The sequence below is a fragment of the Bubalus bubalis genome, chromosome 11 (assembly GCF_019923935.1).
Source record: "Bubalus bubalis isolate 160015118507 breed Murrah chromosome 11, NDDB_SH_1, whole genome shotgun sequence".
Classification (NCBI taxonomy): Eukaryota; Metazoa; Chordata; class Mammalia; order Artiodactyla; family Bovidae; genus Bubalus; species Bubalus bubalis.
In genome coordinates, this window is record NC_059167.1 from 13719272 (window position 1) to 13740315 (window position 21044).

At 45.5% G+C, this 21044-nt stretch overlaps 1 protein-coding gene across 1 annotated transcript in view; it reads right to left on the reverse strand.

The window, feature by feature from the left end:
- The window catches only part of NRXN3 (neurexin 3), a 1822863-nt gene that overhangs the window by 1638180 nt on the left and 163639 nt on the right, over window positions 1-21044 (reverse strand). The window contains exon 5 of the mRNA XM_044924683.2: window positions 540-553. Coding sequence (XP_044780618.2) covers window positions 540-553 — 14 coding nt within the window. The remainder of the gene's footprint in view (window positions 1-539; window positions 554-21044) is intronic.

Sequence of the window (21044 nt, forward strand, 5' to 3'; positions counted from 1 at the left end):
CACCAACTGAACAGCCTCTAATAATGTAGAGGGCTGCAAGATGTAGGCATTCCCCAACCTGTATAGAAGTGAGGGCTCCATATTTTTCACTTGTAGCAGTGTCTTCAATTTCAAGTTCAAGTAAAATAAAATGAATATTCCTTTGAGACTCTTTCAATCATCTTTGAGTTTAGGGGAGATGTATTGTCACCAAATCATTATTGTGGGAAAGGATCATCTGAGAGCTCACTGACTTTCTCCCTCTCTCTATCCTGGCTTGCCAGGAACTATCCTGGGAAAAGCCCAAGGAACTGTCCTGGACTTCCCAGGTGGCGCTAGTGGTAAAGAATCTGCCTGCCAATGCAGGAGACACAGGAGTTACGTGTTCAATAAGAGTCAATAAGATCCCCTGGAGGTGGGCATGGCAACCCACTCCAGTATTCTTACCTGGAAAATCTCATGGACAGAGGAGCTTGGTGGGCTATAATCTATAGGGTTGCAAAGAGTCAGATGCAACTTAGCACGTACGCACGTGCTGGTTTTAGCTCTGAAAATCTCACACCCTGAGAAATTTCTGTCTCTCCCAGGCAAACAGGATGGTCGATCAAGGACTACTCTTTCACACACCTGAATACTCTTTAGTAAGATGAATGTTTTAATTATCGACATTGGCGAGCATATTTTAAAGGTGGAGAGCAAGGTAAGGACCACCTGTCTTACCCTAGTCAAAAGTATACATGAGTTACAGCCTCAGCTTTCCTGTCCCAGGGTCCTCTTCTATTCTCCTTCAAGAGGGATCCTAAATATATTTATTCTGGGATGTAAAGGCTGTTTATCAGCTTAAAAGGATTCTTGGTTCAGGCAATTTACATTTCAATAGAGAACCAAATATTAGCTGAAGACTCGAAGTAATTATGAGCAGAGAGAGATTTGTACTTGAGGGTGAGGGATTTAGGGCAATCCTCGCTGAACCCCTGAAATTATAGACTTCCACTCTAGGGGAAGCAAGCCTTCCCTTCCTCACACCAAGAATTCTCATTAGAGAAGGGGCACATGAGAATCATCGTGCCCAAGGATCAGCAAATCGCAACCTGCTTGGTCAAAGCCTGTCCACCATCTATTCTTTTTTTTTTTTTTTTAAACTTTACATAATTGTATTAGTTTTGCCAAATATCAAAATGAATCCGCCACAGGTATACATGTGTTCCCCATCCTGAACCCTCCTCCCTCCTCCCTCCCCATACCATCCCTCTGGGTCATCCCAGTGCACCAGCCCCAAGCATCCAGTATCCTTGTAAAGAAAATAGTATTGGAGCACAGCCATGCTCCTTTGTTTATATACTGTGTGTGGCTGCTTTTCTGACACAACACCAGAGTTGAGTAGTTGCAACAGAGACCCTATGGTCTGCAGAGCCAAAAACGTTTTCACCCTGAACATTATAGACCAAGCTTCTTCCAAGTGTGGTCCATGGGCTGTCATGCACATCACCCAGGAGCTTATTAGAAAGGAAGGACTTGGTTCTATCCCAGCACTTCTAAATCAAAATCTGCACCTTAACAAAATCTCCAGGTGATTCATATGCATGTCAAAGTTTGAGAAGCACTGGCCTAGGAGGATTTATCCAAATATTCATGGCTTGGACTAGCTTCAGGACACCAATTCACTTCTATAGACCCCACCTGTCACCCCGTGAGACTCTCCCTTGGAGAGCCACTGTTCCCACAGGGTGGAGTTGCAAAATAGAATATAAACTGCCCAAGGAATAGAGATGCAGATATAGAGAACAGACTTGCACATACAGCAAGGGAAGGAGAAGGGGGACAAAATGAGAGAGTAGCATCCACATTTCTACACTACCGTGTGTAAAATAGCTAGCTAGCGGGAAGCTGCTGTGTAACACAGGGAGCTCAGCTCGGAGCTCTGTGACGACCTCGGAGGTGGGATGGTGGCGGCAGGGGAGGGAGATGCCAGACGGAGGGGGTGTATGGATACGTACAGCTGATACATGCTGTTATACAATAAAACCAACACACATTGTAAAGCGATTACCCTCCCATTAAAGATAAAATTTTAAAAAATATATAAACTGCCCACTTAAATTTGAATCTCTAAAAACAAGTACTTTAGTGTAAATATGTACCAAATATTCCATGGGATATACCTCTAATTAAAAAAAAAGACTCTTCTATCTGAAATTAAAATTTAACCAGATGTCCTATATTTTTATGTGCTAAATATTGCAACCTATCAATTGGGGCTTAATAATTTACTAGAACAGCTCACAGGACTCAGGGAAAAAACTGTACTTACTATTGGTTTATTCTAAAAGCTACAAGTTAGGAACAGCCAAATGGAAGAAGTACATAGTGCAAGTTATGAGGGGAGGGCATCCCGCTACTCCAGCACTTCAATGTATTCGCCAACCCAGGAGCTCTCTGAACTTGTCCTTTAGGGCTCTTATAAAGGTTCCACTACATAGGCAAGATTGGCTAAATCACTGCTCACTGGGGACCAACTCAATCTTCATCCCTTCTCTTTTACCAGGAGGTTGAGAAGTGGGGCTCCAAGTTCCAACTCTAATCACTTGGTTGGTTCCTCTGGCAACCTGTACCCACCCTGAAGCTGTGTGCGGAGAGACATCTCATTAGCACAGACTCAGTTATGTTGAAAGGGTCTTGTTATAAACAACAAAAAATACTCTCACTTCAGTCATTCAGGAAATGTCAAGGGTTTTGGAAGCTCTAGGGCCAGGAACTGGGGGTGAAGACAAATACATATATATTTCTTACTGTGATTTCTTATATCCTATCACAGCTCTTAAGGCACTTTGCCTGCAAATATGGCTCCCAATAATCCGTCCCATCCTGATGACCACATGTCCCTCCTCCCACCAAGAGGAATAGCCTGTTTTCTGTCCCATGAATCTCAGCTGGCCTTGAGACATGCTTTGATCCACAGGAAATGGCAGAAGTGATGCTCTGCCAGTTACAAGGTCAGCCTTTAAGACACCTGACAGAGAAAGACAAATATCATATGATATCAGTTATAGGTGGAATCTAAAAAAGCGTACAAATGAACTTATCTACGAAACAAAAATAGAGTTACAGATGTAGAAAATAAACATACGGCTACCAGGGGATAAGTGGAGGCGGGGAGAGATAAACTGGAAGGTTCGGACCAACACACACACACTGTTGCCGTTTTGTTGTTCAGTCGCCAAGTCATGCCCAACCCTTTGCAACCCAAGGACTGCAGCATGCCAGGCTTCCCCCACGCTGCTATATATAAAATAGGTAACTAATAAGGACCCACTGTATAAAATGGGAAACTCTATGCCGTGTAATGGCCTATATGAGAGCAGAATCAAAACAGAGTGGATATGTATACAAGTATGAGAGATGCACTATGTGCACAACTGAAACTATTACAACATTTTAATTCAACTATACTCCAGTAAGAGTGTTTTCAAAAGACACTGACAATTTCCACTTTTATTATCTTGGGACCCAACTACTATGCTACAAGGGAGCCCAGGCTATCTACCCTGCTGGAGAGGGGCTGTGCAGAGAGGGGCTGTGCAGAGAAGGGCTGTGCAGAGAGGTTCTGGAAGGTAAGAAGTCACATGGAAAACTGAGGTGCCAGATGGGTGAGAATGACCTTGATTTTCTAGCTCAGACTTTCTGCCAAATAAATGAAGCTACACAGGTGACCCCAGTAGTAGTACTCAAGGCAGAACTAATGGGTCAACCCAAAGAATCATGAGACTTAACAAATTACTTACTATTGCAAGCAATCTTTTTGTTCCACAGCAGTGAATAACTGATAAACTTGCTCTGTCCCCAGATTAGACACTTGGTTTCACTCTAAAGAGTCTCGTTCTTTAAGGCTGAGTCTGGCAAAGGAAACAGCCATCTTCAGAGTATCCAAGCCTTCCTAAGAAGGACTGGATAAGTCCTCTCAGGACAAGATGGCTTTTCTTTCCCCCACTCAGTATATTGGAAGATGCAATTCTGTTCTCTACCACAATGGTGGCTGGATTTCTCAGTTCTTCTTTGGGCTCACAGCTGCAAACCCAGCTTTTGATGAGCTGGTATTTCTCTCCCAGGAACCAGTACAATCCACGGGATGAGAACTGCTTTCTAAGCTATGAACAGCATTCTTTTCTGCCTTCCCTTCCCCTCCGCTGCCTCCATGAATTTAAGCTATTGGCAGAATGAATGCAACTTGTCTTCTCAGCTACTGAAGATTCTGGGTTAAAAGGAGAAGTCTAAAATCTCTCTTCCTTTGTGGGCACTTGCCATCTCACTGCTCTCCATCTATGTTTTCCTTCTTCAGAAACTCCAAAAACCCTGCCGCTTAGCATCCTCATTAAGCAAGTCCCTGGCACTAGTATCTGGACCCAACGTGGTAGCATAAAGATATTTCTTTTATCTGCTCTCAGCATCCAGGGCTCACACATGCTCAGAGCAGGGATCAGGTGGGCAGTCTTCTCTTCCACCAGTTTAAAAAAAGGCATCCCTTTTTGACTCATGCAGTTGGGCTCCAAAGAAATTGGCAGCCTCATTTGTCCATCCCACTCCAAAACTATTTCTTTTCTCCTCACATACATGGCTGGGAGAATCCTATATATGAGAAGGGGCTGACCCGGGGTCTGCTGGCATCCCTCCCAACTCACATGCTCAGACACAGGTAATGCCATATGTGCACCTCCTCTCCAGGGTCCCAGGTCTCTCACCTCATTACCACCAGGTTTGCACATAACAGCACTGTGGAATGGTACAAAGACCAGGCTTTGGAATAGCACCCACCTAAATTTGTATCCCATCTGCTTACAAGCTTTGGGACTTTGGGCAAGATTCAAAATTTCTCTGAGCCTCAGTTTCTTTATCTGTTAAAAATGAGAAAAACAATATATGCTACCCAGGTGACAATACATTGAAAAGACCTGGCACAGCATCTAGTATATGATAAATATCCAAAAATAGTAACTTCCTCTCCCCTCCAACTTCTACAGCTAGGGTGTCACACAGCTTAGCAGGGCCAAAGACACCCCACCCCTGACAATTAGTCCACTTGCATTGATAGGGGTCTTCATCAGAAGAGAAAAGCAACTCATTACGGCCAATCAGGCTAGGACTTGGTCTTTTCTTTGAGAGGCAATGTGGTCCAATACAAAAAGGCAAAGAATTCAAAATTAGCATGCTCTAGATCCTACTGACAGGCTAACCACTTCCACTGCCTTGCACAAATGACTCTAACTCTAAAATACGAACTCCTCATCTCTATAATAAGGGACCTAGAGACACCGGAGAAGGCAATGGCACTCCACTCCAGTACTCTTGCCTGGAAAATCCCATGGATGGAGGAGCCTGGAAAGCTGCAGTCCATGGTGTCACGAAGAGTCGGACACGACTGAGCAACTTCCCTTTCACTTTTCACTTTCATGCATTGGAGAAGGAAATGGCAACCCACTCCAGTGTTCTTGCTTGGAAAATCCCAGGGACGGGGGAGCTTGGTGGGCTTCCATCTATGGGGTCGCACAGAGTCGGACACAACTGAAGCGACTTAGCAGCAGCAGCAGAGACACCACAAAGACACCTTCAGGTGTTCAACTATGAAGTCCCAGATTTTAACCTCAAAGTTCCAATAGCTGTATTTTCCTGGGCCTGCATCCTGCTCCTATTTCCTTTCAATCTAATTCACCCCTAAGTTGATTAGTCCTCATACTTTCACTGTAGCTCATTTTACCAACTGTTGAGCTCCCGCAGGTTCTGTGCCACCTGCTGCCCTGAGAGTCTGTCTTTTCCACTCGTGGACTGGCCATCAGGTGGCCCTCAGTCTGTGGCAATGACCAGGCTCATTGAGAAGGAAGGTACCCATCTGCCCACCTGCAAACACAGGCCGAGGGAGTCCTAGCCCCTCAAGGACTTTGGGGTCAAACAGGAACGTCTGTGACGATGGAAATGTTCTGTGGTCCTGCTCTGTCTGTGACATTGGCTGCCAGCTCCGTGTAGCTGTAAGCACTTGAAACATAACTAGTGAGAGGGGGAAATGGAAATTTAAATTTTAGTTAATTGGAAAATAAATAGCCACACGTGGCTAGAGACCACTGTATCGGATGGTGCAGCTTTAAGGGAAATGTTACAGAGAAGCAGCTTAAAGGGCAGAGCTGGTGGGAATCATAAATATGTCTGTGGACGACATTTACTCTCCTGGGGATGATTTATTCTTCGAGGGCAGAAAGGTCTGGTTCAACTCTTAGCAGTAACAACCTAATCACCAAAGGGAGGAGAGGAATATACAATACTCGCCCTCACTTTTCATCCACCTGCAGGTGTTCACCCCACAGCCACCACCCCCACGGAGTACTCTGAAGCCACGCGCTCCAGAAGAGCCTCAACTGGGTCAGAAATGACCCTCAGGGTCTTAGACTTTGACTGTGAGCCCATCTTCCTACCAACTTTATTGCCCTAAACATTCCTTATTCATCTGTTCATCTGAATATGCTCTAAACAAAGGGAGTTAAAAAATAAAGATGCCAAATTCCTAGGAGAATAATATCAATACTGTACAGTGTGGCCTTTGGAGGGTTCCAAAAGTGTAAAATAAATTAAGATGCTTGACAGAAAGAAGTTTTATGTAGATCTTAATCCTTTAGAGAAAGTCTCCAGCGCTTTGTCTAAGACACGGTGTGAGACAGCCTTTGCAGCTCCAGAGCGGGCCGTGTACAGAGGCAGTCACCAGTCAACTGAAGACGGCCCACTCCCTCCCAATGACAGAGGCAGGAAGGTGTCCCTCGGGCCTAGCTCACTGCTCACTTCGTCATCCCCAAAGCAGCTTTGCTTTCCCTCTGCCCCTACTCTCTCCATTGCCTTGTTTTCTCCTATACCCTCCATTGCCTCCTTCACTAATCATCCTTGGTAGGTCCAACGTAGCAAGATCCAGAACTAGGATGAGTGACAGTGCTTTTCTCCGAGACAGCAGAATTTAAGGGGTGTGAAAACGGCTGACCTCAAGGTCAAGGAGAGGGAGGTCACGTCCATCCTTCTGTACCATCGGGGAACCCACTATCTCCCTCTTCCATTTGCTTCTTGGCTCTCCACTTCCAAGGATGTTCCATTGCTCAGCAGGTACATTTGATACCTACCCCTAGAAGTGGAAAATTATAGCAAGCTACAACTTCACATCTCAAGATCCCACTGAGACAGACACTAAAGAGACAAAAGTCAGGGCTTAGACTGAATTCCAGAAAATTCTTAGAAATTAGAAATTCTAGAAAATTGGAGCAGGACCTGGGCTATAAACACCCGCCTGACCCAAATGCCACGATGGAGGCATGTCGGGTTGAATGACTTGCCCTAACCCTGATAGAAAGCCACTGTCCCAGTGCAATGCACCCAAACAGAATGCCGTCCCCCAGCCGTCTCCCCAGAAGGTGATCTCATGGGAGGGTAGATAAGAGGCAGCCCTGGGGTGGTCATACGTGAATATTTACCCTTTTGAACACTAAGTGAAGTGCTTACAACAGCCGGGAACTGAAAGCATACCATAGCTGTTGCACCTCCATTATGAAAACAAGTCACTTGTCCCCTAAGGCTTTTCCTTTCCTCTTCATCCATAAACTGAGAAGTGGAGCACCCACCTCTGCATGAGCGCCAAGCATACACAGGCTAACCCAAAGTCCTGGCTTGTCTTAGAGCCTCAGAGAAGAGACCCCTTCTGTGAACACAAATATAGACCCAGAAGCCTCCTGGGACAGACGCTTCAGGAGAGAGATCAAGGCCTTGGTCTTATTCACCCTGTTTAACTGAAGTACCTGGAACAGGGCCTGGAGCAAAGCAGATGCTCAGTGAACACTCACTAAATAAATGAATATATAGGCATGTCCCTTCGGCCTTCTAAAATACCAGTTCAAGCTCAGGCTTGGGAAAGCAGCCACAGTTTAAAGTCAACTAAGGACCAGGGCGGCATGAGAAAAGGCAGCTCCTGGCCAAGGGATAATTAACACATTCAAGACAATCAGATCAATTCAAAGAACCTAGACCCATTTCTCACCCACAACTCCAAGTAAAAGTGCAGTAATTCTCTAAGTGTGGTCTCCAGAACAACCCACACTGATTTGTTTATATATATATTAAAAAAAAAAAAAAGGCAGATACCTGGGCCCACACACCAGACCTACTGAATCAGACTCTCTGGGAGAGGAGGCCCAAGAATCTGGATTTCAGTTGCTTCCCCAGTGATTCTGAGGAGCTCTGGAGTTTGAAGACCCAGATCCAAAGCATGTTCTTCTGAGTCTGATTTGAGGAATCTCCTTATATGGAAAGCAGGGAGCAACCGAGAACACAGACAAAGCCATCCGAGTTGGGATTCTGGCTCTCCTGATGATGTTCTATCTCGTGATTGCCCATGATCCTCACGTGATCGCCTGCACCTTCCCCACTGGCTCCCCGATTTACGTCTCATGAAGCTGGAGACAGGCTTTCCACGGAGAGAGGCTTCTGTTTCTGAAATCATTTCTGTCCTGTTCCAGAGACCTCAACAAACTCCAGGAGCCTCATGCTAGCCAAAGGGCATTGAGGTGGGGATGGAGGTGAGCAGGTGACGGCTGCCTTCCTCCTGGATCCTGGCTATTGTGAACTGTTTAATCACTGCTCTCACTTGATTTTGTTGTTGAGACTCTTACACCCGTGATAGAGTAATCGGTCTACAAGTCATCATCCAACACCCACAAGGTGCAGGGCACCGAAAGGTTAAGAATAACAGAAAAGGAGCTGCAGGAGCTGGGTAGGGTTCTTATCCTCGAGGCCTATGCAGTCTAGCCTGAGAAATAATCATAAGCCCATGAAAAGAGAACTGCAAAAGAACTGACCAAAGAGCCTGAGGACCATAGACAATAGTTGGAACTTGAAGCTTTTCTTTAAAAAGAAGTCTAAAAGAGAGAGAGAAAGATTTGGAAAATGCAACAGCCTCTTCCCTCCCGGGGGAACATTGCTCACCATTTGGCATTTCCCGACTATTTTCATCAAGTGTAGACCTGAGATTAGAAGAGTGTTTTCTGAAAGTGTTAGCCACTCAGTCATGTCTGGCTCCTTTGTGACACCGTGGACTGTAGCCCACCAGGATCCTCTGTCCATGGGATTCTCCAGGCAAGAATACTGGAGTGGGCTGCCATTCCCTTCTCCAAGGGATCTTCCTGACCCAGGATTCGAATCCATGTCTCCTGCATTGCAGGCAGATTCATTAACATCTGAGCCAACTCAGAAATTGGAGAGAATAAAGTTGAGCTTTTTCCCATCAGAAATGCCTTGGGGGCAGTGATGGTCTAGAAAACAGCAGTTCTTGAGGTGAAATCCTGGAAGGACACTTCCCCTGTTTACCTGAGTAAGGGCTACCTCCTGGGCCTGTGGGGGTCCTGAGAAGGTTGCCTCCCTGTGCCCATCATCAACTCACCCTCCCTTTCCTGTTCCTTTTTGGGGAGTGATTCTCTGGTTCAACCTCCCAGGCTTCCTCTGAAGATATGAGAGCAAAAGGTGAAAATGCCCATTGTGCTGTCTGGACCTAGAAGGTGCTTCAGCAAGTCTTGGTGGCACCAGAATGTTCCCTTAAAAGGATCTCTTCTACTGGAGGCAAGCTGGGTGTCCCTCTCACTCCACCGGGAACAAAGACACAGGACTCCCTGATTCCCACCCATCCCTCTAGAGCTCCTGAATCAACAGATGTCCCCTGTCTCCTTCATCCAGCTGGTGGTCTGTAAACTTCTTTAATCTCCCACTTTGTTAGTTTATAAACACACATTCTCAAGAAGCATAAACTTCTCTCATATGCTATAACCACATAGTAGATGTATTAGAGAGCACACACATACACTTGAACATGCACACACTCACAGAGAAAAATATTAAAGACAGGATCAAAGATAAATATTTCTAGCCTGTTTATCCTAACATCTCGATAGATCACTTTTTATCCTCCTTGGGAAGCAGACCCTTCACTTAAAAGACACCTGAATCCCACCTAGAATAAACCTCAGACACATAGACAAAGGAGAAGGCAGCTCTGGCAGATAGCTATCCCAAATCCACCCTGGGGAATGTGAGTTCTGTCAAAGGACAGGAAATCTCACTAAAAGGAAGTGACTCTGGAAAGTGTCCTGGCTTTAATGGCTGTGCATATGCTGATGACCCTCAGATTTACATCTCTGGTCTCACCTCTTCCCTGAACTTCAACCTCAAACCCACTGACTCCTCGACATCTGCCCTTGGATGTCAAATCCAGGTTTGGAGATCTCAGATTTCATGTGACTCAACTCAGCTCCAGCTCTTTCCCCTTAAACTGGCCCCGCTTACAGCCTGGTCTCCCCCTCTGGTCAAGGGCACTGCCTTCTTCCTGTCGCTCAGGACAAATGCCTTGGAGTCATCCCTGACCCCTGTCTTCTCACTCACCGCACTTAATCTAAAAGCAAACGCTATTTATTAACTCTGCCTTCCAAGTAAACCCAGAATATGACTATTCTTGGGCTTCTAGCAGTGGCGCTAGTGGTAAATAACCCACCTGCCAATGCAGGAAACGTAAGAGTCATAGGTTCGATCTCTGGGTCAGGAAGATCCCTTGGAGGAGGGCATGGCAACCCACTCCTGCCTGGAGAATCCCCGTGGACAGAGGAGTCTGGCGGGCTGCAGTCCATAGGGTCATAGAGTTGGACACAACTGAAATGACTCAGCACTCACACACAGTTGACTATTCTCATCCTCTCTACTATGGCCACCCTGGCCCCAAGCCCTAACCTCTCACCTGGGAGCTTCCTAAGTCACTCAGTCATGTTTGACTCTTTGCACCCCGTGGACTGTAGCCCACCAGGCTCCTCCATCCATGGGATTTTCCAGGCAAGAGTACCGGAGTAGGTTGCCATTTCCTTCTCCAGGGAATCTTCCCCACCCAGGAATTGAACCCGGGTCTCCCGCATTGCAGACAGATGCTTTACCCTCTGAGCCACCAGGGAAGCCTTTACTATTACTTCCTGAACTATCTTCTATTTCCCTCTCTTGTTTACTCTGCTTCAGGTATACAAGCCTCCTGGTTATTCCTAGGCAGGTCAGGAAGGCTTTCCACCTCAGAGACTTTGCCAAATTATTTCTTCTACCTGGGCCCCTCTGCAGTCCAAGTCCTGGTAGGTATGTCCTGCCTCCCCCTGTATCTGTATCAGGATGGCACATATAGCCTTCATTCCAGTGTTGCATTCTCCACAATGTCTCTCTAACGACCTCATATCAAACTGTGTCCTGTTCGTCACACACACTCCCACCCCACACTTCACTGTTCTTTGTGCTGCTTCTCCCCTCCGACCCCTATCATCAGACCCAAAGTGAGCAGGAATGTTTCCGTTGGTCTTATTCTCTCATTAGACATCCCTAATGTTTACCATGGTGCCTGGCACTCAGTAGGCACTTGGGAAGTCTCTGTTGAATTTGGACCTGGAAGTCATAGTGCAAATCCCTCACGGCACTAATTTCAGAGGCCCCCCTGCCACGTGCTCCCCAGCAGCTCCTTCCCCCTGCACCTGGCTGCATGGCCAACCTCCCTCCAGGCCTGCAGAACTTACCAGGGCCCCAGACCCTGCCAATCTAATGCCTACCAATCTAGGGAAAATAGTCCTGCCCTACGTTTGGATGCTCTCCAGCAAACGACTAGATTAGCACTTGCAAATTTATTCAGGGACTGAATCAAGCAGCACAGTCTCTGGAAAGCCCGGTGTAGTAAACTCACTAATGACGCTGTGTACGATCTCACTGGCACACAAGCACTGGCACAGTAACTGTAAGTTTGTTTTTTTTAATTTCTGATTAAAACAGTCCTGAGGAGCCCTCCATTTCATAGCCAGATTGGCTTTACAGGTAGGTAGGCAAGGCCACATGAAGAAAAGGGTTTAAGAAAAAAAAGAGAGTTCAGAAATTTATAACTTGTGATATCAAGATGGTACCGGCCCCAGACAAAACTGACCCTCATATCAGCAAGCCATAAAACAGAAATTTCACCATTAGAGACTCATTCCTTTGGGTCAAAATGAGTTTTCAAAGTTCTAAGGTGCCTCTAAAAGGTTATAGGTGTTATGGGTTATAAGTGTTAGTCACTCAGTCGTGTCTGACTCTTTGTGACCCCATGGACTGTAGCCCGTCAGGATCCTCTGTCCATGGGATTCTCCAGGCAAGAATACTGGAGTGGATTGCCATTCCCTTCTCCAGGGGAGTTTTGCAACCCAGGGATCAAACCTGGGTCTCCCGCATTGCAGGTGGATTCTCTACCTTCTGAGCCACCAGGGAAGCCCAGATCCTAGATGATACTTAAAGCCTTTTCAGCCAGGTCCATGGCAGGGTTAGCATGAGAGCATAACTCTGTGAAAATGTAGCATAGGATAGGGGCTTGATATAGAGAAGAAAAGAGTTGGCAGAGGAGGAGAAAACAAATTAAAGAGAAATAATGAAAAAAAAACACAAACCACCAAGGTGTCCTACATTGGGGGCAGACTCTTTACCATCTGAACCACCAGGGAAGCCCCTGTAAAGAAAAACAAACACTGAGGGTCTGCCTTGAAGCAGGTATTCTGCCACCGCCTTTACATACGTGAACACACGCACTAAGACACCCTGATAGTTTTCTCTTTATTACTCCCATTTTAGAAGAGGTTCAGAGAGGTTAGACTCATCCCGTCACACAGCTAATAAGGACAGAGTCCAAGTTCTGACTTCAGACTGGTGTAGCTCCAACAGTCACGGTCATTACTCAAGAACAAAGTCCAGAGAGAGTTAACTCTCAACTTCTTTATGATTTCCCTTCTGAGTGGCCTTCCTGGATATCATCAGGTGGCCCTTGTTTTAAGGTAACCTCTAGTACAGAATACTGACACGTGGGCACCATGTCGAAATTCTGGATCTCAGGACAAATTTATGTTATGTGGAGTGATCAAGCACTCACGTTGAGATGCGTCATACAAAAACAGCTAGTTCTCCGCACGCTCTCCAATTTCCAGGCATGCCAGGCATCACCCATCTGGTGCCATCCATACCCAGGAAGTGAAGATTACTTCCTTCTCAGGCCACGAATCCTGGAACTCTGGGCTACCTGTTCCAGGAAGTAGCCTTCAAGCACAAATTTCTGGATTGCATGCAGCTAAAATTGATCTTTTCTGGGAAGAAAGTTTTTTCAAAGATTTGGTAAACACTCTGCCTTTTTTGTAGTTGAGATTGAGGGCACCACATTCATCTTGCTCTCTCTATTCTAGATGTTTTGCATCTTAGGACCCTGGAATATTTTCACATCTGTCTTTTCATTTTATGTATCTCTTTTCCATCCCATCATATGTAGAGAAGTCTAAGGACAGAGGAGCCTGGCAGGCTACAGTCCATACCATCACAAAGAGCCGGACACGACTGAGCAACTATCCCTCATACACTCTAACACTGGCGAGGTACAACTTATGTTTCTTTTTTAAAAGAACAGTCCTTCTAAAAAGAGTACTCAGTAGCTGAACTGAGAAATAAGTTTAAGGTCATGATGGGGAAAGAAGGCTGATCACTCCTCAGCGTTTAAAAACTCACATCCGGCCAGACTTTTCCAAACTTTAGTGAAGGTTTAAGATTTAATCATCCTCATTTCAAGCCTACAGTATCTGCTCTCAAAGTCAGCTTATACATTTTGGTGACCTTTCTCAAACTGGGCTTTGTAAATCCATGTGGTTATTATTTGACATTATAGACTCATGCCAAGCCAAATACCTTGCATAAAATATAGGATCCAGCCTTCTGACCCTTCAAAATTTGCATGTTCAAACACAAAAGCAAGCAGATTCTGGCTCCACTGTTTAAACTATACGAGAACATACAACTGAAAAATGCTAGGAAATTTACCAATATCTTTTTATTTCCTAAGGGGAAATGGGTATCAGTGAAGAAGAAACAATGGCTTGCACACTTGTGTATGCTATCATTCCATCTGCAGTGGTGTCAATCAGCTAATATGATCTATATTAAGTACATACTCAAAATATCTAATTGCAAAGATTTTAATAGTTAGTTATTATAAAGACTTTAAGCCTAGATTCTAGCTTTCAGCCCATCAAAATGTTAACTGGTCTCACGGCTGAGTCCCTTCGCTGTTCACCTGAACCCATCACAACGTTGTTCATCGGCTATTCCCCAAGACAAGATGTTTGTGGTATTAAAAACATTTATAAAAGTTTTTAAAAGGTTAACTGATCTTTGCTTCCTCCTATGAAGGGCAACACATGTGACAAATTTAAATGAAACAGAAGTATGTCATCAGTAACATCACGTGAGGACGGCCTTACTCACACAGAATCTCTTATTTAAAGCAAATACATTACGTTGTGAAAAGTACCGAGATTTGAAAATTAAAAACCTGCATTTTTAGACCAGATCTGAGATTAATGTAACATGATAGAGAAAATTTTGTTCATTATAAGTGCCCTGAAAACGTTTTGAATTTGTTTGGGAAACAGGTTGGAGTGGAGGACAAGTGTACTGGGGCGACCTGAAGCTAGGTGGGCTCACTCCATCTGAAACAAGAGGAAGAATGTTTCTGGTGTTTTGGAGAAGACAGGCTCAGAAAGAGAGACCAGGAAAGAGACTAGGGGTGAAATCAAGTGATGCTCAGAAGACCACGTTTGGGGAGCTACTGTCAAGCTCACCAAACCTCCTAGTGTCAGATCGGCCCCAGCTAGCATCTAGCTGGAGAAGCCGTTGGCACCCCACTCCAGTACTCTTGCCTGGAAAATCCCATGGACGGAGGAGCCTGGTGGGCTGCAGTCCATGGGGTCGCTAAGAGTTGGACACGACTGAGCGACTTCACTTTCACTTTTCACTTTCAGGCATTGGAGAAGGAAATGGCAACCCACTCCAGTGTTCTTGCCTGGAGAATCCCAGGGATGGGGGAGCCTGGTGGGCTGCTGTCTATGGGGTCGCACAGAGTCGGTCGGACATGACTGAAGTGTCTTAGCAGCAGTAGCAGCAGCAAGCTTACTTAAAGCTCGAAGATTTTAAAATTGTGTCTATTTAGCTATGGTACCAGGAGCACAGAGCCCAGTCTACTTTACAAAGAAATCAAATTCTGAAACCATTTCACAACATCGGGCCTCCCACTGCATATGGAATGGCACACCTCAAGGCAAATCCAACAAGCACCAATTATTTTAGGTGCTTAAACAGCAGTAATAACCAATGTGTGCATCTGTGGAGCAAGGCTGGTGACATCCTGACATCATCAGTGTTCCTTCTCGAGAGACCTCTGCAAGTTGTACTCCCAACCATCCTCAAATTCTAAAACATCATGAGAAAAATGGGCTTCCTAGTTTCTTCCTTCAGTACATTTTGCCAACCAAGAGGCATTTCAAAGCGAGTGAGTATTAAACACTCATGGAATTCCAGGTGCTGATCCCACTTTGCCTGAAGAAACCCAAGGACAGAAGCAGGTGTCTCTCCTGTTTGGAAACTTCTCGTTCCCACTGTCTTGCCCCCGGCCCCAGCCCCGGGCCCTTCTTTTCGGCCTGACGCAGGAAACTGTCAGCAGGATGAGAGTCATTTGCCGGTGACTGCTACGAACAACTGTGCGTTTTATAACAGTCCATTAGCACAAAGCCCTTAATGAAAATGAAAGCCATTAATGAAGCCAAAAGGCAGTGGAAGCCTCCGATCTGGAGTGGGCAATTAGACAAGAGGGGAGGGAGGAAAAAATAAATACAAATCCGAAACAAGGTACTCTATGATCAAGCACGTGATGTAAGCACGACAGATCAGCCAATTTATTTCCTGCCTTTTTAAAGAGACATCTACAAACACTGAAAACTGCCGTCATCCCAGCACCCGCCCCCTCCCCCAGGCTGTCAAATGATTCAATCTCGAAATTTCAGATCCATTGGCACTTTCGAAATATAAACAGCAAGTGGGATTTTTAACTCCAAGAAGGTTTCCCTAAGAGTGCCATGATTTAGAGCAAAGTGAGTCATGAAAGTGAACTTTGTAATTACTATATTATTTTTATAACTCCTCTGAATCAGAAGCTCTCTTATTTTAACACACTGCAGACAAAGGCAAAGATTGCGGGAGAATAGGCCTCTGCCAAACACGCTATTTTTGAGTGGGATTATTTCCTGTGAAAAGACAAGTCTCTAAAAGCTGTGCAGCTTCTGGGATGAGCACGAAAAGATCTCTGGTTTTCAAAGCTTGACCGGGTCCTGAGGTGGTCTTCTCCTCACCCTCTACCCAGTTCCAGCTGTGCTTGCTCTGTAGCCCCGGTTTGCACTTATAAGATAGCCCCTTCCCTTGTGTACCCGTGGGCTCCTCAACTAGACCATAAGCAGTCTGAGAGTGAGGACACCATCGTATATGCAGGTAGGACATTATGCCCCTTTGCCCAGAGAGACTTACAGACTTCCTGCTGGTGGCATCTTCATCCCTGGGCATACCTCTACTAAAATTACATATCTGGGAAATTCCTGATATCAGCGTCCATCTCTGTATCCCTGGCGTTTAGCATAACGGAAGTTTACTTGCTAGTACAGAATTTATGCTTCACATCCAAACACAGCCCATTACTGTGCCTGTGCTAAGCACAAATATTTGGGGAATGAATGACAAACAAATGAATGATCAAACTGAACCGGATAGTCGTCTCATTTGCATTAGCGCTTCTTCTAATTCCCCAGAGCCAAGTTCTTATTTAATCGTTTTTCTTTTTTGTCTCGTAATTACGTCAATCAAATTCTGTTGCATCAAATAGCTGACTATGATGCTGTGGCTAATGATGATTGACGCAACTAAAGTCATCCTCCCCAGGGAATGCGAATCAACTCTCCTGCCTGTTAGCTAGCATCTGGGCACTTGGGTAAACTACTGGAAAACCAAAGGCACCTCACGTGAGCAACAGCTTTAACTAAGGAGTCATTGTCTTTTGGGCAAATAGTCAAGGAAGTCTCATGAGGATCTTTTCCTAGATTTCCTAGGAAGCCCCATCCACACATCCCATGTGGTGGCTTTGTAAAGCATCAGCTTGGCTAGGCTGAACTATGTTTCCCAGAATTCCCTTTCTTGTATGTTTCCACCTTGGGTGGGCCCCAGGTAGGATTCTTGAGGGATCTGCATGATGGAGGAACAGAGGTAGCTTGTACACAGTGTTACCAATCTGTTGGTTTGCCTCATTCACATGAAGCAGCACCGAACCTGTAACTGCTCCTCCCTCCCCTTGGATTCCCCTTCAGTGACTCTGCCTCCTGATCCTGCGCAAGTATGTGTCTTCATTATAAAGAAGGGCCCCAGCTTTGACAGGATATCCATACCACTAACACCAAAGGTGACCAGAACAGACACAGGTTTCAGACCATCCTCGTGGAACTCATGCCATGGGGGCCAACCCACCTTTGATCTCCCCTAAACCACTGACTGCAGCCATGAAATTAAAAGACACTTACTCCTTGGAAGGAAAGTTATGACCAACCTAGATAGCATATTCAAAAGCAGAGACATTACTTTGCCAACAAAGGTCCGTCTAGTCAAGGCTATGGTTTTTCCAGTAGTCATGTATGGATGTGAGAGTTGGACTGTGAAGAAAGCTAAGCACCAAAGAATTGATGCTTTTGAACTGTGGTGTTGGAGAAGACTCTTGAGAGTCCCTTGGACTGCAAGGAGATCCAACCAGTCCATCCTAAAGGAGATCAATCCTAGGTGTTCATTGGAAGGACTGATGCTAAAGCTGGAACTCCAGTACTTTGGCCACCTCATGCGAAGAGTTGACTCTTTGGAAAAGACCCTGATGCTGGGAGGGATTGGGGCAGGAGGAGAAGGGGACGACAGAGGATGAGATGGCTGGATGGCATCACAGACTCGATGAATATGAGTTTCAGTGAACTCCAGGAGTTGCTGTAGGACAGGGAGGCCTGGCGTGCTGCAAATCATGGGGTCGCAAAGAGTCGGACACAACTGAGTGACTGGACTGGACTGAACTGAACTGAAACCACTACTTACACCCATTTTCCCTTCCTGACTACCTGCCTGGTGGACTAAAAGCTCCATCAGACACAGTGACAACCTCACACATGTAACCAGCTCCCACTAACTCTTGCATGATGCCAAATCCCTACAACAAACCCATATATGCAGAGAAATATTTATCCATATATATATTCCACCTCCTAATGGTTCTGCATTTCTGGCTGAACCCTGACTGATACACCCTGCTTCCTCTTTGGTATCATTCCTTACTGGCCTCCCCTCACTCATTTAGCTCCAGCCTTACTAGCATCCTTGATATTCTTCAAACACAATGACAGTGCTCCTACCTCAGGGCCTTTGCACCTCCTGTTCCCTCACTTTCAACACTCTTTCCTCACCCATCCATGTGACTTATGCTTCACATTGTCCACAGTCCAATCATGTCTCCACCTTCTCCAACCACTCTGTTTAAAACACTACAACCCTTGCTATCACTATACCCTGCTCTAATATTTTTCTTCAGAGTACTTATCACCGCTTCATATACATTATTCCTTTTGCTGCCTGCCTCCTCCACTAGAATGGAAGTCTCATGAGAGCAGCAGTTTCTTGTCTCACTGTTGTATGCCCAGTACCTATAAGAGTAGAAAGCATGTAATAGATACTCCATGAATATTAGTTAAATGAATAAATCATTGAATCAATGAATCTACCAACTAAAAAAAAAAAACTTGTAATTGAAGAACAATAAGGTAATGTGTTCAGTTCAAGCGCAGGATTTGAATTGTAAATAATAAAAAAAGCAGGAATACATAGCATCTTGCTGTGCATCTCTCCTAAAAAGCCAAGGAAAGCTCTAGCCAGCCTTTTTAGGCTGATCAAATTGCCAGCTACAGCCTCAGACGTTGACCCCTTCTTCTGGTTTTTTACTTCAACTCGGATTCCCTTTTCCCCCAGCAGGCAAACCTCTATAGATCCTTTCCCCACCATTCAAATACCATCTTTAGGTCGACAGTAGATTTTGATGATCTTCATTCTTTGCTCTTACCTGGCTTTGCCTTGGCTATACTATACTATGTTTTGTACTATGAACATAATTCTTCTATGCCTCATTTTGATATTACTATTGATAGTAACAACAACAACAATAATAATAGCTAGCATTCACTGAGTGATTAGTACCTGTCAGGTCATATACTGAGCGCATGGAATGCATTAGTTCATTTGATAAGGATAACAGTAACGTGAGCTACATACCAGGCATTCTTCTAAGTGCTTTTGACATACAAACTGATGCAATGTTCACAAGTAGGTCCTATGACTATGCTCCTTCTACAGGTAAGGAAACTGAGGCACGGAAAGGTTTTGTAACTTGCTCAAGGCAACACAGCTAGGAAGTAAACCCTTGTTTTTCACAACTACACACACTGCCTTTCACCTCCACTAGACCAAAGAAAGGATGGTACCATCTTTGTGTACTCCCCACACCTAGAGTATGGGCTTTCCAGGTGGCAGAGTGGTAAAGAATCCACCTTCCAATGCAGGAGACGTGAGTTCCATTCCTGAATCAGGAAGATCCCATAGGGTAGGAAATGGCAACCCACTCCAGTATTCTTGCCTGAAAAATCCCACAGACGGAAGAGCCTGGTGGGCTACAGTCCATGGGGCTGCAAAGAGTCTGGACACAACTGAGTGACTAAGCAACAGCAGTAACAACAGCACAGCTGAAGCAGCTGATGGCACAGTGTAAGCAGACGCTGAATAAACGCAAAGTGTAAGGGTGCAGCTTTGGAGCGGCTTTGCCTCCATCCACAGTTCCTCTGTGGATGCCTGGCCCCAGCCTCCTCTCTCCTCCTTCCTCTCCTATTTACCCTCTCTTGCCCTGCACACACACACACATGCACCCTGCCTAGATGCATGGGCTTTTGTTCTTTTTCTTCCTTCTTATCAATTACTTCCTCTCCCTCGTCAATCATCTGGATGACTCCCTCACAGCACCCTTCAATCTGTCACTTTCCGGTCCCTGAAGGATCCAAAAGTGAACATGTTATTCTAGACAGAGCTCTGGAAAACAAGACCGACTCCTTCTTTCGATTCACTCTTTCTATGGAGGAAGCCTCACACGTGTTGAGCCTGTGAAGTGATGCCCTTTGAAAACTCACTTCTCTCTTGTCAGCCCCAATGTCAAGATGGGAAGCAGCCAAGCAGGTCCAAGTAAAAGCATGAAGTGGGACTGGGTTGGTGCAGAAATGAGGAGTAGGCACAAGGACCCTTTGGCGCCTCCATGGCAACACGTCTCCTGATGACTCAACTTTGGTCAGCCCATCTTGCTATGGACTGACTGACTGTGTTCCCTTCCACAAAATCATATAGTTAGCCTTAACCCCCACATGAGGACATTTGAAAGCAAAGCCTTTGGGAGATTCCCTGGTGGCTCAGATGATAAAGCATCTGCCTACAATGCGGGAGACCTGGGTTCAATCCCTGGGTCAGGAAGATCCCCTGGAGAAGGAAATAGCAACCCACTCCAGTACTCTTGCCTGGAAAATCCCATGGACAGAGGAGCCTGGTAGGCTACAGTCCATGGGGTCACAAAGAGTCAGACATGATGTCGTGACTTCACTTCACTTCACTTTTGGGAGGTTATTAATTCATGTGAGTAGAACCACTATATGCAGAGACAGAAATGATCTGTCTCTACCATGTGAAGACACAACAAGAAGGCAGCCATCTGCAAGCCAGGAGAAGAGTCCTCACCAGGAACAGAATCGGCTTGCACCTTGATCTTGGACTTCCCCATCTTCAGAATGTGAGGCATAAATTTCTATTCTTTAAGCCACCCCATTGGTGGAATTTTATGATAGCAGTCCAAGCTAAGATAATGCCCCATGAAAAATGTTGAATGGCTTCCTAAGGATGCTTCCCGTGGCTCAACAGAACTACTCAGTTCCTGCAGATGTGTATTTAGACTGTCATCCAACACTCCTACAGTCAGACAATTATTCCATGGGTAGGCTGACCAACCATCCCGGTTTGCCCAGGACTAAGGGGACAGAGGAGGTTTG